Below are 25,140 nucleotides of genomic sequence, written 5' to 3' on the forward strand. Positions count from 1 at the left end.
GTGTGTGTGTGCGCGTGCGAACGAAACGTACGTTCTTGATGATGAGCGGGTAGCGAGTGACTCTTTGCATGGGTTTGAGCAGGAAGCTGGAGAGCGGCATCCCCTTACAGCGAGGGTCCATGGCCAACCTCTGATGGACACACAAAAACATCATCCTCATGTTGGAAAATCAATAATAATTCTTGGTCAGTCATTTCCAACTCTCCAGGTTTACAAACGAAAAAAGAAAAGCATATTAAAGTCCATTAGTATTGCTTGATTAAGAAGTCAAATTATAGTTATTTACTTGCATTCTTGAACATAACTTTTTTTTTTTTTTCTAGAATGAAGTCGGGTTTATTTTTAGAAAGAAAAACAACACAATATTCAGTGGAAAGATACATTTAAAATATATATATATTTTTTTTAGAATAACCATGGAAAAAGGTCATAGGCCATAGTCATTTGTGTATGAAAAGGGATTTTTTATTTTGTTAATTATATTATTATATTATATAACAGTATAATACATGGTGTCCATCCATCCATCCATTTTCTGTCGCGCTTCTCCTCACGCGGGTCGCGGGCGTGCCGGAGCCTATCCCAGCTGTCATCGGGCAGGAGGCGGGGTACGCCCTGAACTGGTTGGCAGCCAATCGCAGGGCATGGTGTAATAATATATAATTACAATTTTAATCATATTATATTATTATTTTTCAAGAGGAAAGTTTTATTTTTCAAGAATAAAGTTGTAATCTAGGAAAAATTGCATTTTTTCCCCAAGGAAAGAGAATTTTTTTTTTCATTATAGAACATATTCATGAAGAAAAACGGAATTTAGGAGTAAATTTTTTTTTTGGGTCTGTGGGCATTTTGGGCTTCTCCCACACCAGACTCATCCAAACACGCCCATTTGAGGATGTTACTGCGTTACACTGGGAAGGCAAAAGTTGCAAGTCCACACTTGTCTAAAATGAACAATTAAGATTATTATGAACTTGTTCAACCTCTGATTGATGAATGAATGAATCCATTCAGAAGTGTGGCTGAATACTTTTATCTTCAAAAAGTATCAATAACCTTGAGGAAATCTTTAATTTCGGGGTTGTCGTCCGTTTTCTGCTGAATCAGCGTGGCCCCGTTCAGCTGACACGAGCAGAACCTGCAGGAAGAAAATAGGTCATGTGACCTGTGTCCGGCAACGTCTGTGCGTGCGCGCGGTCACCTGATGTACGGCTGCATGTGCGGCAGCTGATTGGTCAGGATGTCGCCGATCATCTTGACGGGCATGCGGTCGCCGGACATTTTCTTCCTCACCCTCAGCGCTCTGAAGACGAGCCCATCGTAGTTATTTTTATGACCGTATTTGTTTTTTTTGTTTTTTTTAAATGTACGACTATATCTTTGACATACAGTAGACGTGATGATGATGACGACGACGACGATGATGTGCGCGCTACTCACTTGAGCAGCTTGATGTTGCACATGATGAGCTCCTTCCAGTTGACAAAGATCATGGCCACCTCCTTCTCGCTCAGCAGCTCGCACTCCAGCAGAGGCTTGTGGAAGATCTACACACACACACACACACACAATATTTTAGAGTGATACCGAAATGATCCATAGTCCACATCCCGGTCCTCAGACCCGTGAGGCAGATGTGCTAACCAGTCGTCCACCGTGCCGCCACTGCTCAGTAATCTGCAGTATTATTAATTGTTTTTCACAAAGGATAAAGTATATTCCTGTGAGTATTGCTATATTGTCTGTGTACAATATGAGTTGCTACACATGTTGTGTTAAAACATGCATTGCTTAAAGGGTTAGAGAACTTCTTCTTAGGTTGTGGCCCAAGGGAGCAAAACAGCTCTGATGCCTCCTGCTGGCCATCAATAGAATGCATGTGTGTTTAAAGGCTATTCTTTTACCACAGTGATTATGTCCTTTCCATTGAGACCACATCACATCAACGCCGCTAAATGAAAATATGGAATGTTGCGTAAAAAAAAAAAAAAAAGTGTTGTTTTTCACCTCAGTGACGAGCTGCAGGTCGTTGACGTAGTTCTCCTCGGTGAGAATGAGTTCGTGGATGTAGCCCTGACGTTTTCTCTCCATGGGACTCAGCATGTCCAGCAGGTGCAGGTCGGCGCACCCTAAAAAAACACAACAGGACACACACACACACACACACACACACACACACACAAGCGCACATCAGGCAACATCCACCATGTCAAATCATCAAAAGAATAACAATAGTGGGATACATACCTGCCCTCAGAACAGGCGCTTCATTCAAACGTTAACCAAAATGTACACTTTTTCAAAGAAATATTCACTTTTATCCAATTATTTTTTTCTCAAAGTGTAGTTGTTTGGGTATAAATAAAATAATACAATAATGACATTATTTAAAATCTTATTCTTTTTTAGAAAAAGTAATGGTTGTGGTTCTACAAGAACAAATCCAGAAAAAAAATTTTGGGGGAAAAAATTTCTTACTGCGAGATTAAATGAGCATTTTTAACAGAAAAAAAAGGTTCCAATATTTAGGAAATTAAAAAAAAGTAAATTAATTCACTTTTCACAGTGAAATATAAAATATATTAATATATAAAATATATTCAACGTTGTAAAAGAACATAAAATGTTATCTTTTGGAGAATAAAGCTTCGGTATTAAGATATCAAAATGTAATTTAAACAAAGAAAAAACTATTTTTGCTTTTTGTTGCAGATAAAAATTGTGTGTGTGTGTGTGTTTACAGCAAAGTAGATGAATGTCTCTTTTTCCAATCTTTTAAAAATAGGATGTATTATATTTGACGAATAATGTGCGTGTGTGTGTAAGAGTAAGGGGCACATGAGTGTGTCTCAGAGCATTTAATCACCAAGATGCAGTCAGATTCACCGCCTCGCACAAAGCAGGAGGAATTAGCGCCGCGCTTACATTCATCTTGGACACCGCCATCATTCTCGCAAACAAAAAGCTCACTCGCGCCTTATTTTCACTGGTGCACTGAGTTTTGGCCGTTCCTCCACTAGTTGGCTCATTAGTTCATCAAAGGTCAACCAGCAAGAAGAGTAAAAGACATCAAATAAAATGGCTGCTGAGTGAGATAACGCTTCACCTTAAGCCACCAATCAGAGAGGAGCGAGCCCACGTGGGATGCGAGCAGGTTAGTAACTATATTGCTTCTTGGATATTTATATTAAAAAAAAAAAAAAAAAAAAAAAAAGTTAATAAAGCAGTTCATTGCATTTGTGAGGGTAAACATTGAAAATCACAATACTGTCATCTGGATAAACAACGACAACAAACAAAATGTGGCAAATACTATGAACTAATCTGTTGCTATGGGAACAAAAACAAGGGGCAGTTGGCGGTGTTGTTGCCATGATAATCCAAATGTTTTATATACTTATGTCACAGTTTGTCAAAGTTTGAGTCAATTCGTCATTCATGTTTGTTAGTGTATGTAAAGTATATGTCCATGTTGTGGTGATACAGGATGAATTTGTCTATATTTGCATCACACAAAGGATGCAAATTGAACCTAATTTGGATCTTGAGCTTAAAATGTTTCGGTAAAATGACATTTTGTTTGATTCAATTGCGCAGTGTGATTAAAAGCAGGCGGCTCAAATGCACTTCCAGTTTGTAAAATCCAGACTCAAATCTATGCGGCTCAGCGAAGCTAAGCAAACTCGAATTCAAGGTTGTGTAGTGCGAGAAGGTTGGCGGCCATTTTGCGCTTCTGAGCTAAAAGCTACCGTTTGTGTGCGCTGCCCGCGTGTGTGTAATACGAAGCCTCACACACAACATGCAAAATAAATGTTGATCCTTAGAGCTTCAGTCGGATTCATTTACTAAATTGTTTTTTTTTTTTTTTTTAAATATTAGTTTTTGTTCAAGAAAGGTTGGGAAATGCTGCTGTACAGCACACAAGCCATTTTAGTTTTTTTTGATATATGTTTTTAACAGATTAACTTGACACAATAAGAAGTCAGAACATCTCGGATGGAATGATTCGCTTGTACCCCGCGCGTGTGCGCGTCGAACCGTCAACTGTGTGATCGTCATAGCAACAGACGAGCCTGTGATAAAGATGTAAACAAAAAGGACAGAACATGAAGTCAATACATGGGTTAAAATGTTCAAAACAACCTTGGGTAAAAACAATGCGGTATGTGTATGTCCTTAAAATCCCCAAACTCTGTACCTTGTTGTGTGCGTGTGTGCGTGTGCAGCCCCCTGCCTCCTAACCTCCCCTCCTTCGGCTCCTCTTGAGAGGAAACGCAACGAGAAGAGGAGGAGGCCGGAGTAGTCTTTGGCTGTTACGTTCCGCATTGGAACGCGTCCTCCAGCAGATAGTGGGTCTTTCTGTGAAGTTGTGGGGAGGGCACGGGTTAGTCAAGGGGTGGGGGGTGGGCGCCACTGACAGGTGAAGGAAGCTGCTGAGGGTGGAAGTCAAACAATAAAATCAAATAGCAAAGCGGGGATGTACGAAGGAGGGTTGCGGTCACACTGAAAAGAGTCAAATGACAGAGAATAAACTCGAGGAAAAAGTCATATTATTATGAGAATGGTCTTATTGCCCTCTCCCACAAAAAAAGCGCAATTTTACGAGAAAAAAAAGGAATAGTTTTCAAGAACAATTGTCTTTTCTGGGATGTTTTTTCTTGGAGATGATCTTTTTCGGAAAAAAAAGTACTTTTTTTTCCTGAAAAATGGAAATATCATGAGAGTTAAGGCATATAAAAAAATAAATGTACATTTAGAGAACATTTCATAATAAGTTGTAATTTTCATAAGAATAGAGGCCTATTTTTGAGATTGAAAAAGATGCATTTATTTTAAATTCCTAGTATTGTATTATGAGCATTAAGTCAAATTTATTCAATATAAAAAGTTTGATTGTTACAAGGATTCATGTATTTTTTATTTTTTTCCCAGAAAAAAAAAATCTTAATCTTTGGGGACAAAAAGTCATATTATGAACAACAATTTATATATACACGCTCATATTTTTTCCAAACAAAACAAAAGTTGTTTCAACAAGTGAATTTTAGTATAACCTGACAAAAAAAGGCCCCCCAAAAAGTTTTTTTTTTCCCGAATTTTTGTTTTTGTTTTTGTTTTTTTTTTTAATGGAAAAACATGCTTTACCCAAATGATGTTTTTACAAGACAAAAAAAATTCCAATAAAAAAGTGCGTAAAAAAAAATTCTTCTCGGAAGAAAATTCCCCCCAATTCTTTTTTCCCTGAAAAAAAAAAAATCTGATTTCGGAGGGAAGAGACCCTCGCGACCGTTCCAAAAAAATTCAGATTTCTTTTTTCAGAAATAAAAACCTAAAAAAAAATACAGTTTTATTCTCCTAGCATTTTTTTCTTCTCAGTGTGTCTCTAAAACTCCTTGATTGGGACGAGCTGCGGTGGTTCTAAAATGACACAATCTCCCGTAAAGCCACAAAACGACCCACTATCCACTTGACCACCGCGCGAGGACGGAGGCGTGTGCGTGCGTGCGTGTGCGTGTAAATACAGTCACAGTCAAACATGTCAACGAGTCCAATCATCCTCATGTCCTCTCTCCTCCGAGCCTCGCCTCTCCTCTCGCTTTACACAAGATGGCGGCGAGGCGAGGGGCGAGCGGAGCCGCGCACACACGGACAGGCAGACGCTTAACGTTACTGTCTGTCGCGCTCAATCTGTGTGGCTTCTATCGGTGGAGGAGAGTCGCCATTTCCGGGTCATGTGACCGCTCGCTGCTGTCCCATTGCTTGCGTGGCCTAGTGGGCGTGGCCTAGTGGGTCTCTTTGAGGGCTTTGAGGAGAGAGGGATTCTGGGTAATGATATGATCCTAGAGAGAGGACGACAACAACAACATCAACAAAAACAACTAAAACAAAAATAACAACAACAACAACAACAAAGTGAATGCTAGGTGAGTGGAGCATGCAGCGAGACGGCGTGGAAGTAAAATATCGAGAGTGCGGCCCCCGCCGAGCATTTGCATTATCAAGAGTACTGTAATATTTGTTGCATTCATTTAGCAGTTTTTTTCCTCCTAAAATTGATAACTCAATCGATAAAATATAATAAAAATAGTCGAAAAGCAATCCTACAGATACGTTTCAATGTTTATTTTATTGGTGAATTATAATTTGTGAATAATTAAAAAATGAGAATGGATTATTGTTCTACTTTTAAAATAAACCATTTTACATACTGTACATACATTAATTTTTTTTGAAACAATATTGTATTTATTTTTCATAATTGGATCATTAACTATGAATCAATTATTTATAAATGACCAAATTTAAAAAACGAGAACGAGTTGTTTTATTAAAATTAATAATTGTAAATATTTTATGTACATATTCAAACAATCAAATTTTTTTATTAATTTGATTAACTAACTGGTTAATTCATAAAAGTTATATTATTAGTAAACACTCAAATTTAAGAAAAGAGAATGAATTATTATTTATTATTAAAATCAACTATTTTCGATACTTTACATAAAACATACATTTTTTAAAAACTATTTTGTATTATTTCATTAAATAATTGATTCATTATCTATAATTATTCATTATCAATGAAAAATGAAATATTTTTGATTAAAATACAGTTGACCGCCACATTATTGCGTTTCAGCATGAGCAAATTAAAGATTATGTTTCCAGAGGAACCTACCCGAGAAAACCCGTGCTTATTTGCATTTTATTTTTTTTACCCCACATATTATTATTATTTTTTTTTCCAATGCAATTATAAGGAGCGTCAATTATTCACGGTCAGGCTCCGTCTCTATTCCCTGTGAATAGCGGGGGTCCACTGTCATGGTATTTTAAGACAAGCTAGTTTACACATTTCTTTACCGCCATCTACAAATTACTTGGCTCATCCACCCGTTTTAAAAATCAAACGTGATCCTTGAGCACACAAGACTGCACAACCCTGGTCAAAACAGCTAATAAAGATTTTATGATGGCAATTATTTCTATTTCCATAAGTATCACTTGACGACTCATAACGATTCATTTCTGTAATGCGTATTTGTATTAGTCAAAAAGACGCACTTGTTAATAATAAATCATGCATATGTGCATGCGAAGGCCGCGCGTTTGCTCTAGAATCTCTTCATTTATGGTGGATCATGCTGGGGATGGGCTTGGGAACGTGTGTGTGTGTGTGTGCGTGCGTGTGTGTGTAGGGGGGGTACATGCAGGAAGAGGGGGAAAAAAACACCTAATGCTAACAAATAGAAACATGCACGGACACACACAAAAAGCACACGAACACACACCATCCAGAGGTGGTGTGTGACTGACTGACGGGATGTTATCAAAGAGGCCCAAAGGACGACGAGGTCACATGGTGAAGAGAGAGGGACAGCGTCTCCACACCACAATCTGGGGTGTGTGTGTGAGGGAGAGAGAGTGCGTGAGCGTGTGTGTGTGTGTGTGTGTGTGTGCGCGCGCCTGTGTGTGCGCGTCTGTGTGTGCGTGCGCATTAAACGGCACACTGCAAGGCCATCTGGGTCACTAAGTATATTTTGTGTGTGTATTTACTCACACTGCGTGCTGGGGTCCGTGTCGGTGGTGAGTTTCACGTAATTGCTGGGGAAGAGACCCTCGCGACCGTTCAGCTCGCCTTTCCACCAATCGCAGTCGTCCTTGTTGAGCACGGTGATCACCTGACCCTTCTGGAAGGCCAGCTCGTCGTCATTCTGCGCCACGTAGTCGTACATGCCGATCACCTGGCACACGGCTTTGCACAACGCCACAGCGGGGGAGTAAGTCACACGTGCAGAACATAAGGAAATCCAAAGTAGGGCCGCAGCTATCGAATATTTTTAGAATCGACTATTCTACCAATTTGATTAATCGGAGAAATTTTGACTTTGCATTATTAAACACAATAGCGTGAATGAGGCACAGGTACTATTTCTACTACATCTCCTGTAATATCTGTGACTCTAAGTGTTTCATTATCTTCCTTGTAAATGGCTCCTCCTGGCTCGCCTCCATCGTTTTATTTCTACACAGAATGGGAATGTGACTTCAGTAAAAATTATCCCTGCAAAGCGTTGTGGTCGAGATTCTGCTTCGACCATTTTTTTTGTTATCAAATTATTTGAGTGCACTGAATAATCGTTGCAGCCCTTATCAGAAATCTTCACTCTCAAGTTGCCAAGCAAATTCCAAATGACTCTGGCAAGGAATCAGGTAAGTCAAGTCATTTACATTTATTTTCAGATAACGACCGCAGGTAACAAACAAACAACGGAAGTGGCTAATCAAACAATAATGGAAGACAGAATATGCTGAAAAAAGGCTCCACAGAAGTGGGTTGAAATTTATTGCATAATTCTTCTTTCTGTTGAAAATTTTCAGCATTTTCTGTCTAGAAGTAATTTTGATTAGCCACTTATGTTGGTTGTTGGTTCAATTATTTACCAAGGTTAAGAAATATTTAAAAAAGAAGTTGAAGAATAAAGAACTCGGTATAATCCTTACAACGCTACACTTACTTTTGCATCCCCCTGTATATTTACTTGTGTTAGTTAGCTTTACTAACACGTTCAAATAATTTTTTAGTAGATCCAAAATCAGTAACGGTATTGTCTATTACTTACTGTCTTCTCAGATAAAGGCATCTTTTTGTCAAGTTGTGTGAGGGGTTGAAAAGTGTGTGCGTGTGTGTGTGTGTGTGTGTTTGTGTATACGTACCAGTGTTGGCAGGGACCAGTTTTGGGGGTGTGGGCTCGGTGGGCGTTGTCTTGCTGGTGCTGGGGCTGAGCAGCTTCACGTAATTGGCCGGAAACCAGCCGATTTGCCGCTTTTTCCCTCGGGCCTGGACCAATCACAGCACAGAATGCCAGACACGCAATGGAACGGCTTCATGTATCCCGCGAGTGAGCCTTCGTAAGTTGCACCGGCGCCTGAACGAATCCCGTGCGGCGCGGGTACCATACATAACTCGAGAGATGCAGAAGGTGCGAGTGCGCTTGACTGACACACATCAACACTCCTCCTCATCTGTTCTGAGTTGGATCACACCAGAGCTCATTGGATATGGAAAGGTAAAAAAAAATATTAAATATGAATATTAAAAGATTAGTAAATCTAACCTGAGCTCCAGGGTGAACCAAGAAAGACCTAAGACTTAGTTATACACTCTCGCTTTTGGTTAAACTCCACTTAGTATGCAACTAGTCTCTTGCCCGGCCTCACCCTCTGACCTATGAATTTGTGGCCTGTTTTACTGCCACTACATTTGCTCTCAGTGCATTGTCGCTATACCTGGAGCTCGCCCTCCCACCAGCCACCCGGGTTCTTCTTCCTTATGAGGATGAGCTGGCCCGGCGCTAACGTCAGCTGCTCCGCTCCCGTTGCGCAGTAGGGGGCGATCACCTGGGCGATCTCTGTTGAAGAGACACAAGAAGAAGCAGGAGGAGCATTAAGTGGTCATACTGGATAAACAGCATCAAGTGTGATAAAGAAAAAGACAAGTGCTCATGATTAAGTCACCTGGTTTCTTGCCAAGGCTCCCCGTCTTTCCTGCTGGTCCTAAAGACTGGAGACAGAATTTTTTTTACCTTGGATAAGGCGCCACATGCTGCTTCACCAAGACACGATCACCTCATCCCATGCAGCAGTCTGTTCCTGATAAATCTCACCTCCGAGGAGGCGTCTCGCAGTTTGACGTAGTTGGAGGGGAAGACCCCGGTCTTGCCCGCCACCGTGCCGGTCCACCAGTCGCCCTCCTTCCTGGTCACCGTGACGACATCTCCTTGCTGGAAACTCAGGTCGCCCTGCTCACTGCTCTCGTACGTGTACATGGCCACGTACTCTGCTCAAGCACAAATGCAGAAAGCACTGAGTGGCACACGTACACAACATCAGAATGTGGAGGCATCCGCTCTGTGTGTGGGTTACCTTCTCCTGACTCGGAGGTCTTGCATGGGGTGGGTGAGGGGCGTTTTCCATTGGGGGGGCTTTCTGAGACTACACATTCGCTTGAAGGAAAAGAAGGAGAAAGGACCTGATTATGGAAAAAGGACTTTTTGAAGTGCTTGTACATGAATACTGGTGTCTCTGGAGTGGCTTCGAACACATCAATATGAAACTAAACAACCAAGTACATCTTTTGATAGTTCTGAGAACTAGTTGACGTGGTGGGGAGCGGTATTTGTGTTTAGCCATGTGCCCGCTGCATGCAACACATACACGGATCCACACATGAATTTACAAATGTAATTCGGTGGCTGGTGATAAAGTGCTGCCTTCACCAGAGAAAATACAATCTATGTTGTCTTTGTGGGGCCTGGCGTGTACTTTAAAACAGGATAAAACATTCAACAGTAATGGCAATCAAGGAATTAACAGAGGAAAATACTATACATACAGCAATATAAAACAAGTATTTATATTGCCTTAAGCTTTCGACATTATTGACCACACAAGACTACTTCAAAAACTATATTGATGTGAGAGGCATTGCAAATTAAAGGGTAAAAAGCTACTTAGTTAAGAGAAAATTAGTTCAGATAAATCATACAGAATTGTAAATATGTGACATCAATTATGGAGTACCACAAGGGTCTGTTCTTGGACCCAAACTGTTTATATAGTACATTAATAACATTCTAAATGTATCTAAGCTATTTGGGAGGATCTTATTTGCCGATGTTACATTGTTTTATTCATGATGAAATAAGTAATGCAAATGGTAAATAATGAGTTGGAAAAAGTTTTAAAAAATAAAATAAAATAAAAAAGGCTTGATATCCATAGACTGCCATTCAATCTTAAGAAGACAAATTTTATAGCTTAATGATAGAATGAAAAATTATATAGCATTAAAAATAGATATACAGAAATTCAAAAGGGTAAATAATCAGATTTCTTAGGAAACATCTTACCTAGAAGTCATATACTAATTATAATAAAGGCCCAAAGTCAGCTGCGACAGACTCCAGCTCACCCGTGACCCTAATGAGGATAAGCGCTAGAGAACATGGACAGTCTCCTTCAGCTGCCATCATGAAACACGTCACTTGACGCAAAACCATGTACTGTAAATCCAGCTGTAATTAGAAGACAATCGCCTTTGAGGAGAGAGAAAAAGTATACCTTGCGTTTTTGCCACGTGCGGAGGCAACGACTGGGGCTGCAATTGGAGCTCCCACGGGGAGCGCAAGTGGGGGCGTCATGGTGGCAGAGATGAGCTTAACGTAGCTTTTGGGGAACCATCCTCTCTGTCCGGTCTGAAGCTCTCCCAACCACCACATGTCCTGCTGCTCCAGCACCGTTATTACCTGTGTCACAATGAGGAGAATGTGGACATTTTGGAAATGTGATTATGTTCTGTATATGTCACGGAATAATGACATTACCATTTGGTTAAGAAGGGTGAAGGGAGTGGAAAGACAAAAAAGTGGGTGAAAAAAATGGATCTCACAAGAAAAAGTTTTGATAATGCTGACCTCGTTTTTGTTGAAGTTGAGGTGGTTGTCCTTCTTGGCTCTCCAGGGGTACAAGGCCTGGGCCTGCAGACCCTCCACCTTCTCCCCCTGGCCGAGCACGGGAGAGGGCGAGGAGCCTGCGGTCATGGTAGCCGGCGTAAAGGCCGAGCGCTGCCGCAGCTGAGCGGACGGGACGCCGAGGGACGGATTCTGGGCGGCGGAGGAGGTGGGCCACGCGTCCCACCCCTCGCTGTCCATCTGGCTGCTCGTGGTCGACGGCCAGCTGCAAATGTTCAGGACGTACATTAAAACTGCCATAAAATGCCGTCAATGCAGTGTACAGGTAAATGAGTCGCACCCGCGAAATAAAACAGAAATCTGAAAATATTACAGTAATCCCCCGAGAATAGTTCTACCGCTAGTCGAGAAAAAACGGCCCACCCCAATTTTTTTTCTTTTTTATAATTGCCTATAGTAACGCAATGACTGACAGCCGTTTTCAAAACAGAGTTCCCCATATTGCCAGCCATTTGAGAGCATTTTGACTGATCTTTCACGACTTACACAATATTGTGTTCTGTGACAAAATAAGCACCGACTCTACCAAAAGAAAGAGTAGACTCTCTTCTTTCACGGGGAAAAGGTTTTTGTTTTGGTTTTTCTGATCTTTTGCAATCAGCAGTAGAACATTCGTTGGTTTCATCCAAAACACTGGTTTCTGACCAAAAGCAGAAAAAAAACAAGCCTTTTGTGAACAGAAACATGCCAGGGCCAATAGTGACTTGGACACTAGTATCTCAAACTATAAAACAACCAAAACAAGACTGAGAAAGGACTTAATTGCAAAATCATTTATTTGCAGATATACAACTACGAAACACACCGTGAGCAAAGTTAACTCACAACACGGTTCGCGTTGAATATCAATGGCTTTTTGGGGGAAAAAAAGAATGGAAAAATGTACTTGACAAATATATACATCAGTTGCAGTACACGTTTGGGTTCCAGAATATAAATGTCCACGGCAGTGAATGACTTAATATGGGTAATTCAACATTTTTAGGGCAATATCAATTACTCGCAGTTTTTCCCTATACATAGCAGGGCTCAGTCCTTATTATGGTAAGCCACATTTTCATTTAAGTCGCAGTTTTTAAAGCTGGAGAAAACAAATTGTGACTTCTATTACGGACATTCTGGTAATATATGTTGCATACATTAATAATAATACATTTTACCATAATATATATAATATGGTAAAATGTGGAAGAAAAATGTAAACTTTAGTCCTCACGTGGTGCTGAAGTCGGCCCAGTTACTGTTGGCTGACGACGTGGAGGAAGAGCTCTGACCGGGCGCGGGCGGCGGTGTACCGATGGGCTGCTGGGCAGAGGTCGGCGTGGCAGAGGCGGCCGCTCGCAGGCTAACGGGCGCTTCGCTCTCAGGTATCCGCTCGGCGTAATTGGCCGGAAACCAACCGGTCCGGCCCCTGAGCTCCCCGCCCAGCCAACCGGGCTCACCCGTCTGAGACTCGTCCACCTATCGGGACGAGCAGACAGTCAGCGGGCTACGACATACGGAGCTGCAATCCGGAGACGTGTTTCTTTTTAAAAAGTGTTATATGTAGAAAATGAAGAGAATTACAGAGCTCCGTATTGTAATACCAGTTTCAATAGTGAGATATGTGCATAAATATGATAATGTATATGAATATATGGACACAAATATAAACATACAAAAGCACAGGCTTGGGCTTGAGTATAAATATTTAGATGTAATTTGCATTTCATTGCCTTGCAATGTGACATGTGCAATGACAAAAGTTGAATGTAATCTACTGTAATGAATCAAATAAATGAATCTGGTAAAAGTGGTTGCTGTTTTTACATACAACAACTTAAAAAAAAAAAATAAATCAATCATTTTACGGTTTATTTATGGACAAGCTGGTGTGATGTATTTTTGAAATGTCTTTTCATTACAGCAGATTCCTACAGGATCAATCAAGCCGTTATGGTTATGAAGCATTCAAATGGCAGGTGAATGAACGTGAGTGAGGATGAGCTGACAAAAGGTCCGCCACACTGGACCGGGCCGTGCACTTACCCATTCCCCCTTCACCTTCAGTTTGCACAGCAGAGAAGAGAGCAAAATGTTACACACACACACACACACACACACACACATCTGAGAACGTAACATATTTACACTCGTCCACACTGTAATAATCTACATTAATTTGACATGATGGCATCAACAGTCCTTTTTACAGTTGGGCAGTGGTAGAGATGATATTATCGCAATATTGCTAAAAGAAATTTCAAATCAATCAAAAAATATCTATCCCTATCTCCTGCGAACAGCAGCACTTTACTGGACTAAGCGATTCTAACTGTTTCATCCTTTTGTTGAAATTGTGCGCAAGCTACCTACCATGATGACGTCACCGGGGGCGATGCTGATCTCATCGTGGCTGCGGGCATCAAACGGGTAGAGCGCTCTGTAGTAGACCACCTTCACCGCCTGGTGCTGCTGCTGCTCAAAGCCGCTGACTGCTGCCTTCTGCTCAAACAGGCTCACCGCTGGAGCCTTATCTATTGTTCAAAGAAAATAAGAGTAACTAACAAAGGTAAGTAAGTCACATCATATGTGCAAGTCATAAGTTGAGTCAAGTCATGACTTGAGTTAAGTCATACAATCAAGTTGAAGTTCATGAATACCAAGTCAAAGTCAAGTTGAATCTTTCTGGTGTGCACGACTTGGCCACCATGGGGCAGTATAATGCATATATAATAAACCAACAACTACGACGATCACAACACCTCAGTAAACTGCAGTCATATTAGTGTCATTTTTTCGCAATGGATAAAGAATATATGATTGTGAGTACTGTTTTATTGTCTTTCTATATGCGCTGCTGCACCATTTGTGTTCACGCCAAGGGTTAGAACTCGAGTGACATTGATGCTAATTTTTGTTAGCAGTTTGCATTGTTTGTTAGCAAGTGAGTCAGGTCACTCGTAAGTCGACGTACCACTGGACTTGACTGGGGTCTCTCACCTGTAGAAACTACACAGAGAAAGAAGCATGAAGCTTTCACCAGACCTGTCGAAGCCCAGGGATCGGTCTGCTGGCTGAAGAGTTTGTTGAGTTTCTCCTGCATGTCCTTCTTGCCTCGAGCCTCCTCGTCCTTCTCCTCCACGGGACCCGCAGTCTTCCGACCTTCCGCATCCTCCTCCAGGCCTCGCCGCTTCCTTTCCTCTTCCTCTTGAGTCACTCGGTTTAGCCAGGCGTGCGAGGCGGAAGCGGGACTAGGCGCCTTCAGGGCGGAACTTCCTGGGTCGTCGTTCCTCCAAGCCGGAGCTTTGTCCGAGGACAGCCTGAAGCACAAGGTGACAGTCAGGCAACCATGATGAAAAAGTGACTTTTTAATAATGACTTTAATACAACACACAAGCAGAAGCGGCTTGCCTAGTTGCAACACCCTAGCTTCGTCCCCTGTTGTCATGGTAAGAAAGATGCACTCGCGATTGGCTCAGCAGTATATGGGGCAGGGTGAACTGGCGCTCATATTCAAGGGACAGGGCTACCCCCTAAAAAAGGGGGGTAATTTGAGTCCTACCTGCTTTCCTCCAGTTCAGCAGACTTCCTGTCAATAGGCGTGTGCGTGTGCATCATCGAGTGTGCGTCTCCTTCCAGCTCCCTCTGCTTCTGCCTCTGCTGCCGGCTGTGGATCTCCCTCAGCTCCTGTGAGGCGACACGGGAGATACAGGACCCAAGAGTGGTAAGGAGGGAGTGGGATGGGGTTGGCTGGTTGCTACGGGTTACCACTGACAACAGCAACAACAGCAGCAGCAACAACAGCGGCGGCAGCAGCAACAGCAATATGGATTAGTTAGGGTATCAATGTGCAGTTATGACAAACCAACTGTGCCGTTTAATAAATAAATAAATAAATAAAAAAAAATCATCATTCATTCAAGCAGACTAAACTTGACTTGAGTGAGGCGATAACAGTTTTAAAAATCACCCCGAAACAGGAAGTAATGGACACAATGTGCCATGCATACATTTCTGAATACAGTAGACCCCCGCATATTCGCAGTTCGACATTTGCGAGTTCACCTCGTCATACATTTTTTTTTTTGGGGGGGGGGGGGACCTAACTACGTTACTCAGAGAAAAAAAAAAAATGTTTTACATGAAAAAAAGTCTGAAAATTGGGTTTTTTAATGCAACGGCATGATGGCAAAATACTGTCTACTGTACATGCATGATATTTATTATATTGTAGCGTCGCTTTAATCAAGACAACGAAACTAGTTGTCCGCTCAACCAAACTTCCGTGGTGGAAAGCAGAAGGTTGTTTTTTGTGTAGGCACAAGTTCCGCTTACACACACACACACACACACACACACACACACACACACACACACACACTCTCTCATCCAGTCACAAATGTAATTGCAGTCGTGTTGGATTTGTGCTTGACAATCAGCGGGAGAGGACGGTTAGGTTAGTGGTGCCGTTGTGGGCCGCTTTGCCTGCTCACGACACTTTCACCAAACTAGCACTAAACACAGCATCAAAACCAGTGGAATCCATGACAACAGCTCAGCGGAACATCACAAAACTGTTGTATTGCGTGGATGCAGCAGTTTTGGGTCTGCAATCACCCTTTTAGCATTCAGCCAGCGGACCTTCCAACTAGCACAGGTCGCCCAGGGAGTCGATGTAATTCCTGCGCTTTGCTCTGCAGTCAAATGTTCATTGTTTTACTCTGGACTGCGCTGCTACAGTAATTCTTCATCGTCATCATCATTTATACTGTTGACGTGTACGTACAAGCAGTTTACTGTGGTGGATTTTAAAGGGCAGAAGAATGTTTGAAGATTTTTGCAAGCATTTGAAAAGCTATTAAAGTGTTTTGTGATCAGGGCTTGTGATATAGTTATAGTTCAGACTATAAACATAGGCCATTAAAATGACTTTTCAGGGAGCGTCATTTAATCGCAACAATTTGCTGTTCGCAATCGTGGTCGTCCTTAACCACGGCGAAAAACGGGGGCCCGCTGCACACGTGACAAGCACACACCGAAGCACACTAAAACTCCCTCTGCTCTGACTCTACACCGTCAGATGTAGCATTAATAGTACAAGAACCTCTTTGAGATTAATCAGCAAACGCCTCACAACTGCGTGCTAAGCATCACAAATGATATTAGAGGAGATGGAGAGATCAATGGGCAAAGAAGCAGAAACGATAAGGGGGAGCAAAGAGGTGTCGAAGGGATTTCAAATGGAAATGGTGGCAAAGGTGGATGTTACACTAATATCAAGACCAAAGCACAACTTTCTTGACTTTAAAACCACGTGTTTGCCCTGGATGAGAGGATGTCATCACCTGAAGCGTTACCGACACACAACAAACAAACACACAGCACACCAGGATCAGTGCATGCATGTCAAGCCTCAGCAAAGGCAACAAAACCAAAGCAACCTGGAACAACTACATGTTGATGCTATCGCTCCCCTTTTCTACGGTGATGACCAAATTCCCCACGTTAATTATAATATGACCAATGTGGTCATACAAACACTGGAAATGTGTTTTGCTGGCTACATAAACACCAATGAGCCTGTGAATAGTTGTTTCAAAAAAGACTTAAAGGACACATATTATGGGAAATTGCTTTTTTTTTTTTTTTTTTAACAAATACCCATCACCCATTAAGGTAACAAGTAAATCTTGTTCTAATTTATCTCATCTAATTTTAGTAATAATTTATCAAAATTCACACGACTTCTTAATTAGGTGGGGTGAAGATTCCATCGTGTCAAAGCCAATAATTGATTTTTGTCGGATGCACAGATAAGCAGCATGCACTTGATTGCTGCGTGAAGTTGTCGACACAGTGGAATTGTGAGGGGGTATTTGTGTTTGACGATGTGTATGCTGCATGCGCCGCATGCACGGATCTGCACACTGGAGTGTGCCACCAGTGAAAATGCTTTTATTGTCTTTACGGGTGCTTGCTTTGTTTTTCACACTGTGGACTACTCTTCTGCAAGAGGAACTGGCTTGCACAGCGGCAACGCCCTAGCACAAACCCAGTCGTCATGGTAACGAAAGCAGCACTTTCCATTGGCTCTGCGATAGGAAGTTCTGGGAGGCTTAATTAATGAGGTGTAAAGTGGACTGCAATTCTTCATCCTTGGTTTTGATAAAAGTGTGTCACAAACACCCGGGAACGGTTTTAACGAGAACAAAAATCATAATATGTCTCCTTTAAAAAAAATTTAAAAAAAGTACACACTGAAAATGTTCATGCTCATGACTAGTTGTCCAGTGTAATAACTTTTTCAAATCACTGTTTTACGCTCTGGCAAGGTCTTTTAAACTATATGACTTTTTTTTTCATTATTCTCATCAATCAGGCCACATCCCAGTCGCAGTACCACCCCAGTCCAACAGCGGCCGTGTGCTCTACCTGTCTCCCTTTCTGCTCGTCGTCAAGCTGGCGTCGGAGGGCTTCTATCCTGGCACAGTGGCTGGCATAGAACTCACACAGAGACTGGCATGGGCAATGGAGCAAAAAAAAAAAAAAAAAAAAAAAAAGGGGACAGTGTGGAAGGGGGAATAAATAAGGAGTAGAAAACAGAAGGAAGGGTTCATTTTGCAAATCTCACAAAAGTTTGACAGAGGGGGCAGAGAGAAGGACACGGATGAGGTGAAGAAGGATTATGAGCCCGAAGAAGAGCAATGTAGCAGTGCAGTGAGTTTGAGAGGGAGTCAAAAGGAAGACGAAGGGAAGCCAGGTCAAACATCAGCCTCTTTTCTTCACAGCAGCATGCGTGTTACTGTGGAGGTCTACTGGCAACATCTATCCACATGTCAAGATATATCCACGTTCGAATCGCCATTAAAATAAAAATACAATTTACTGTGATGCTATCCTCCCTTCATCACAACTGAGTCAACTCCACATCTCTCTGACTTGACTGAGCATGACAGTAAATGCACCAAAGCCTCCATCTTCCTCTCGCAGCTGGTGAAATGATCACCTATGATTCTTCAGCAACAAGCATTAATATGCTACACACCAACACATACACAGCAATATAGATGAATGACAAATCAATGATTAAACTTGTAACAGTGAATTAATTAAGCCAAATGAGGGGGAATGTACATCAACATATTGGGCCAATAATCGCCTAAGTGTTTTTCAAGCTTCAATTAGTATATATTTGGCAGAAACATGCAAAAAAAAAAAAAAAAAAAAAAAAAAAAAAAAAAAAAGAAAATAGAAATTGGTGATAATGAAATATTTTACTCCCACACAAAAGTTAGGTAAAAGGATTAAGCAAGCTATGTTAAAACTAGTGCAATAATAAAGGTTTGACCTACACCACAAGATAAACAATTGGGCGTCTTCGGATTATGGGTTTGGCTTTGGAACTTTCATTTTCTTTCCTATCCAAGCGAGATTACCCAGAAGTACTTGGAGGAAAGGTTGTTTGGAATTCTAAAAATGCTTCGGTAGGGTGCCTCAATGCAATCTTGAAGCCACCTTTAGCATCGATGACTCCTGATCAACTTTTACGAAAGGAAAGGAGATATTTGCTAGCCATAATCCTTTACGGCAGCAACATTTAAAGCAACGGGCCATCGGCTACGCGAAGACGCTCGAGTTTCACACTGGCGACTTACGTCAGAAATTCTTGCCGTTGTGCAATGATGTCGGTTAGGAAGAATGGAGTCGTATTCGTTTTAAACGATGCTGTCTTTTCCTATGTTGGAAATGAGCTGCACCTTTTCTTCTCGCTGTGACCAGATGACCTTTTCCACAAAGGTTGAGGAAAGGTGAGATAAAGGTTACGAGACTTGACTTTCCCAAGAGGCCCAATGTGTTCATGTTTCGCTGCAGATTTTTCTGAATGGGTAAACACGACAGTATGTACATATGCACTTTGTGTAATGTACTGTATTGTCAATAATTCCTTTAATAGAGAGAGAGAGAGAGAGAGAGCGAGAGAGAGACAGACAGATCGATAGACAAACATCAATCCAGAGTTGTTTAATGCTTTGTCTACCTTCAGCTGAGTGTTGAAAGCATCGATCTCCAGCAGCTTGGCCCTCGTTTCCCTCTCCACCGTGTCGAGCTGCTCTTTGAGCTGCTGTCTGCTGGACTCCTTCTGGTCCACGGCCTTCTGCAGTGACGACAGGCTGTCGCCTGGACACGGAAACAAAGTGAGTGCAGGGTTCAGATATTCACCTGCTAAGATAAAAAAAATAATAATACTTCACACTACACTACTACAGTTAGAAATGAATGGTTCAGGTCCAGAATGCATTCAAGACATGTTCATGGAATATAAACCCAGTGGGGCTCTGAGATCTGCAGACTCTGGTCAAATAGTGGAGCCCAAAGGTCCAACCAATCACGGTGAGGCAACATATACCTGTTAGACTGCACGGAAGTGGAATAAGCTTCCAACAGAAGTGAAGTAGGCCCCAAGTGCTAATGTTTTGAAATCAAGGATCAAAATTATTCTTTTTTTTTTTTTTCCTCATGCTTACGATTGAGCTCTTTTAAAGGACTTTAAGATCATTTAAAATAATCTTTTCCTTCCACTGTACGTTGCTTTAGTAATGTTAGTATGTTGTCATATATTTCTACACTGTTGTTATATGTCGTTTGCTCTTTGTTTTGAAATGCTATTAACAGTTGTACTTTTACTAATGTAAAGCACATTGAGAGTTACCTTGTGTATGAAATGCGGTGTATAAATAGAGCAGCCTCGCCTTGAAAGCGTATATACAGCATTCTCGATGAAAGAAGTACTCACGGTGCAGGCTGTTCTGTTGAACCTGTTTCAGCTGTTCGTTGAGACTCTGCTTGTCGGGAATGAGACTCCCGAGCCAATGCTGGGAGTCCTGCAGTGACACAAACAAGTGTTAGATGACGCATCGTAATGAAGACAAAAGAACTGCGAGGAGGATTTTGAGCGTACTTGCAGCTGCTGTTGCAACAGCGTAATCTCAGCGATACGAGTCTCCCTGGTCTGGTTGGTCTGCTCCACTTCCCTGCGCTGGGCCGACAGACGGAACCGGACGTCCTTCAGTTTGCCTTCCAACTGGCTCTTCTTGTCGTTCTGTGGAGTGGAAGCAAGCACATGCAGGAGTTGGTCATCTGGCCTAAAAATCCATTTGGCCAAAGCGACACAGTTAGCCGCTATGCTCTTCCCGGTGACCAATTCGCATTTGCCAAGTGAGCCGTCTCTTGCTCGCTGTGTGGTGTCGGATTACCAGAGCCTCCAGTTCAAACTCCAGGGTCTTCTTGCGAGCTTTGAGCAGAACGATGCTCTCCTGCTCTCGGTTCCTCTGGGTCAGAAGCTCCTGGCGACGCTGCCGCTCCCACTCCAGCTGCCTCTGCCGCTCCAGCTCACGCTTAGCAGCCTGGCCGACGTGCGGACGATACATTTAAGCGGTGATTCCGAACTACTCTTAGTGTGCCACTGTAAATCGTCCATTTTCACTTAATTGGGTCATCTATCCATGCCAGGTACATCTCTATGACTTAGAAGAGCATCAAAAGCAAAATCAACTCAAATTACAGAACATTCGGAGACTACATTAGCGTTGACAAATTCACACGCATGAGGTCTCTTCTTCGCATCTAACCTCTCTCCTCTCAATTTCTTTGCGTCTCTCCTCTTCTCTCTGCCTCTCCAGCTCCCTCTGCTTCTCCAACTGCTTGTCCAACTCCTGCTGTCGCCTCCTCTCTTGCTCCAACCTCTCGCGCTCCTGACACACAAAAGCCACTGGCTTGATTTCTTCCACCACCTCTACCTCTCCTTTAATTACAAGCTTCGATCACGTGACCGACCTTCCTCTCCTGTTCTTCCCTCTCCAGTGCCGCTAGCCTCTCCTGTTCTTTCCTCTGCTGCTCCTGCAGGGCCTGACGTCGCTTCTCCAGCTCCAAGTTCCCTCGCTCAAAATTCTCCCGCTTCTTATCCTCGAACGTGACTGTTGGGCGGCAAAAACAAAGTAAATACAAATTTAATTTCATTAGTGTGATGGCTACAGTTCAAAAACAAATGTTTACAGACATTAGGAAATGTTGTGTATCAAGCTATGTCTAGTTTGCGAGGCTACAGCTTTAAATTTAATGTCACTTAGTGATGGTCCTTCTTAAGTTGTTCAAATTGACATTTTACTACTGTGACCCAGTTTTATAAATATAAACCAATGAAATGAAAATCAGTAAGGACGGAAGGAAATTACTATGCTCATTGTGCACCGTTCCAAACCTCAAAAGCTCGTTTATCGGTTCCGTTGTAAACCGGGCCCACCCTTTGTAATATCACTTAGTCGTGAACTACTCTTTCCATTTTACCATTTGTAAGAAACATCAGAAATTGTGGTTAACACTGTTCCACTCCAATCCCGTAGGTGGCGTAATGTTTAAAGACAGGTCACCGTCTGAAAAACAAAATGAAGGCGAGGAAGAGATGACTGCACCTGGGAGTTTCTTGTCCTGGTTGCTCTCCAGCTCCTCCTCCACCTCCTCGGGGACGCTCTTCTGGTCCGACTGAATGCTGTCGCTTCGCACACGCCTGAAACGCGCATAGCAACACAAAAGGTACCTCAGTGTTGTTGTTGTTGTGTCACATCACATGTATGTACACATAACAACAGATAATCTTATTTTAGAAAGTGGGAGGATCGAGGCGAAGAGTCCTGAGATTTTGACAGGTAACAGACTGAAAGAGACCAAGCACGAGGACGATATCTCAGCAGTTCAAAAACTGGCTTCTCCGGAACCTCCAGGGGTCTGAGAACAGTAGCATGAGGTCCACCAAATAATCTTTAGTTAGTTATTATGCTGTATCATTAAAAAAAAAAAAAAAAAAAAACAATGCAAACCTACATATGGGGTATAATAAAACAAAAATTACGCTAATTACTTCTCCCTAATTTAGCTTTGGACAAATTAAAAGATCTGATATAATTTTGATATTTCTTTATTTAATTCTGACACCACTGCATGAATAGTTGTTTTTTTTTTTTAAATATTATAAAATGCATTATATTACAATAAAGTTATATTTTTGTTATTCATTTGTTAAATTATGAATTAATAATAACCATTGCTTTTAATATAATATTACAATGTTATCTTGGAAAAATACGGCTATTCTCATAGGATTACGACTTTGTTTTTGTCTCATATAAGAGTCATGCATTTTTTCATATATAATACAACTTTATTCCCCCAAAAAACATTTTCTCTAAAACATGACTGTTATAATAATTTTATGACTTTTTTCTGAAAAACTAATTCCTTTGGCATTTACAGGTACACATGGTATTTCACTTTAAATAGCGTTAGGATTATGAGGACGTCCTTGGAAAAGTACAACTTTATTTTCATGAGATTACGACTTTTTATCGCAACAAAATATGGTTTTGTTCTTACTTAGTACCATAGGATTACAAATTTGTTCTTAAAAAAATAACTTTTTTCTTGTAAGAACTTTTGTCTCCAAAAATATGAATTTGTCGTTGTAACTTTTATTTTAAATAGGAAACTTTTTAATTCCTATGGCATCATAGTTATGTTTAATTGGCGTGTGGATCATGAGGGGGGTCCTTGGAAAAATGTCTCCCCCGCAAGGTGTGCTGGGACCCCAAAAATATTAGAACACTTGTGATAGACCTTCTGAGATGTACCTGAATGTAGGAGGGATATAATCTGGCAGGAGCACAGGGGGCAGAGGCAGGCCGGACATGGCCATGTCTATGAGGTGCATGGCCAAGATGAACTCCTCTGCCGTCAGCTTCCCATCCTGGTCGATGTCTGACAGGCTCCTGTCCACGGAAGACATTTTACGCTCGAGTTATTAGTGGGCCGGGTTGGATTTGAGATTGAAGAGTAGAATTTTGAAGTAGTGACCATATTGAGGCTAGCTGGCCCTGGGGAAGACTGGACTGCATGAGGATGGTGCGCGCCTGCGGACCTGACCGACACAAATGGGGGAAATGTAAATCAACGGAAATGCTTGAGGCACACACGAAGGACATTTTTGTAGGTGTGGATGAGCTTACCTGTCAGGTGGCCGCTCATCATCTTGTCGTGAGAGTTAAACAGCTGCCTGTACTTGAGCCTCGACGACTGAGGGACGGCCCAGTCGACGGGGGGCTGACCACTGCGACGACAAAGACATGACAAGACAGATAACGATGTTTTTATTACATCCCATGAACGTACGGGAAGGTAAACTGGTCAGACATTTGCAGCGACTTACCCGCTGACATCAAACGACGGACCCTTCTGCAATTTGACGCTGGAACGGTTGAAGGAGGCCGTGTTGATCGAAGAAGCTGTGGGTGTTAAAAAAGACTTATTATGTTAGATCGTGTTTTACAGTCTTTTTGCAGTCTGGCAAAATTCACTACGACTCACTCACTGACACGTTTCCAAAAACAGGCAGCTAACAGAAGATTTCATTGGTTGTGTAAGTTTGCACTTCATGGGTGGGCGGACACTCGAGAGAGTCAACTATTTGTATACAATCACTTAATGCTGAAATATTTTTGTAAGGTTTTTTTTCTTGGCATCATTTGTTTTTTTTATATCACAAAAACCTGGCATTTGAACAGGGATGTGTAGACTTTTTATACCGACTGTATATGATACTAGAGAAAAGCCCTTACGTGATATTTTTACTCTGGTGAGATTAAAGGAAAAGTTAAAGACATGATGAAAACATCTGCAGACTGTCTAAAATATAAATACAGCGCGTGTATTATGTGTAAACACAAGCTTAAAGAACTGGGATCACGTCAGGACGGGTGGCGGTGAATGTGTTACCTGGGTGGGAGAAGCCTGGGATGGGTTGCATCATGCCCGTGGTAGGGGCTCCGTTGGCCATGGGCGGCGGGAGGGGAGGCGGCGCCGCTGAGACCAGAGGCGGCGACACCCCAACGGGTAGAGGAGGGAGCGGGAGAGGGGGCACGCCCGGCAGAGCAGCACCGATGGGCGCCATGGAGGGCATGGGGGGCATGCCTGGAAATGGGAAAAGAGACACAGAGCTAACCGAACAGATCGACGATTCGTGATCTCCATCTGCAGGTGAGCCTTACCGAAGGCAGCTTGCGGGGGTAAAGACAGAGGGGGCTGTTTCATACTGGGGGGTAACGCGGGAGGAAGCGGGTGACCCTGGAGTTTAAGCTTGATGAGCTTCATGGCGATGGAGAACTCGTGGATGTCCATGCGGCCGTCACTGTTCATGTCGGCCAGAGCCCTGGAAGAACAACAAATGTACGTTAGCGACGGTTCTGCAGGAAGGGGCGCTTTTATTGAGCTCGAGTCCACACACACTCACACACGTTTAAAAATGAGAGCGTTCCAATACAGGAATAAAAAATGTATGTGCTTTTGACTCACAGCTGGTCCTATAAACTGGAGCTGCAGCAATCGAATATTTTTAGACGAGTATTCTTCCGATTATTCCATTGCCTAAAAAATTTATAATACCAATACAAAATATGCATGTGAGGTCCAGGTATTCATTTTGTCTACTTTGGGATGCCATTCTCACGTTCTACACTGTAGCATCTGTGACTTTAAGTGCGTGTGACTGCGACTTTAAAAGGCGGGACCTGGC

The 25,140-nt window shown here is 42.2% G+C and overlaps 1 protein-coding gene across 5 annotated transcripts in view; it reads right to left on the reverse strand.

Annotated features, from left to right (window-relative positions):
- The window catches only part of itsn1 (intersectin 1 (SH3 domain protein)), a 40,498-nt gene that overhangs the window by 6,571 nt on the left and 8,787 nt on the right, over positions 1 to 25,140 (reverse strand). For 2 of the 5 annotated variants that reach the window (XM_061689343.1, XM_061689344.1), the window contains exons 5-35: positions 24,617 to 24,777; positions 24,345 to 24,539; positions 23,779 to 23,854; positions 23,579 to 23,679; positions 23,427 to 23,490; positions 23,204 to 23,341; positions 21,992 to 22,086; positions 21,357 to 21,496; positions 21,152 to 21,274; positions 20,777 to 20,926; positions 20,482 to 20,622; positions 20,317 to 20,404; positions 19,561 to 19,700; positions 15,085 to 15,209; positions 14,568 to 14,842; positions 13,896 to 14,056; positions 13,569 to 13,583; positions 12,757 to 13,001; positions 11,484 to 11,745; positions 11,131 to 11,315; positions 9,934 to 10,013; positions 9,675 to 9,847; positions 9,526 to 9,571; positions 9,298 to 9,419; positions 8,725 to 8,848; positions 7,568 to 7,762; positions 2,011 to 2,132; positions 1,444 to 1,550; positions 1,205 to 1,306; positions 1,060 to 1,141; positions 32 to 130 (exon numbers count right to left, since the gene is read on the reverse strand). In XM_061689343.1, the coding sequence (XP_061545327.1) occupies positions 32 to 130; positions 1,060 to 1,141; positions 1,205 to 1,306; positions 1,444 to 1,550; positions 2,011 to 2,132; positions 7,568 to 7,762; positions 8,725 to 8,848; positions 9,298 to 9,419; positions 9,526 to 9,571; positions 9,675 to 9,847; positions 9,934 to 10,013; positions 11,131 to 11,315; positions 11,484 to 11,745; positions 12,757 to 13,001; positions 13,569 to 13,583; positions 13,896 to 14,056; positions 14,568 to 14,842; positions 15,085 to 15,209; positions 19,561 to 19,700; positions 20,317 to 20,404; positions 20,482 to 20,622; positions 20,777 to 20,926; positions 21,152 to 21,274; positions 21,357 to 21,496; positions 21,992 to 22,086; positions 23,204 to 23,341; positions 23,427 to 23,490; positions 23,579 to 23,679; positions 23,779 to 23,854; positions 24,345 to 24,539; positions 24,617 to 24,777 (4,132 nt within the window). Of the gene's footprint in view, positions 1 to 31; positions 131 to 1,059; positions 1,142 to 1,204; positions 1,307 to 1,443; positions 1,551 to 2,010; positions 2,133 to 2,846; positions 5,844 to 7,298; positions 7,405 to 7,567; positions 7,763 to 8,724; positions 8,849 to 9,297; positions 9,420 to 9,525; positions 9,572 to 9,674; positions 9,848 to 9,933; positions 10,014 to 11,130; positions 11,316 to 11,483; positions 11,746 to 12,756; positions 13,002 to 13,568; positions 13,584 to 13,895; positions 14,057 to 14,567; positions 14,843 to 15,084; positions 15,210 to 19,560; positions 19,701 to 20,316; positions 20,405 to 20,481; positions 20,623 to 20,776; positions 20,927 to 21,151; positions 21,275 to 21,356; positions 21,497 to 21,991; positions 22,087 to 23,203; positions 23,342 to 23,426; positions 23,491 to 23,578; positions 23,680 to 23,778; positions 23,855 to 24,344; positions 24,540 to 24,616; positions 24,778 to 25,140 lie in introns of those variants that run through there. The other 3 variants (XM_061689345.1, XM_061689346.1, XM_061689347.1) reach the window with 3 other exon arrangements.

This window comes from Phycodurus eques, chromosome 11 (genome assembly GCF_024500275.1).
Source record: "Phycodurus eques isolate BA_2022a chromosome 11, UOR_Pequ_1.1, whole genome shotgun sequence".
NCBI lineage: Eukaryota > Metazoa > Chordata > Actinopteri > Syngnathiformes > Syngnathidae > Phycodurus > Phycodurus eques.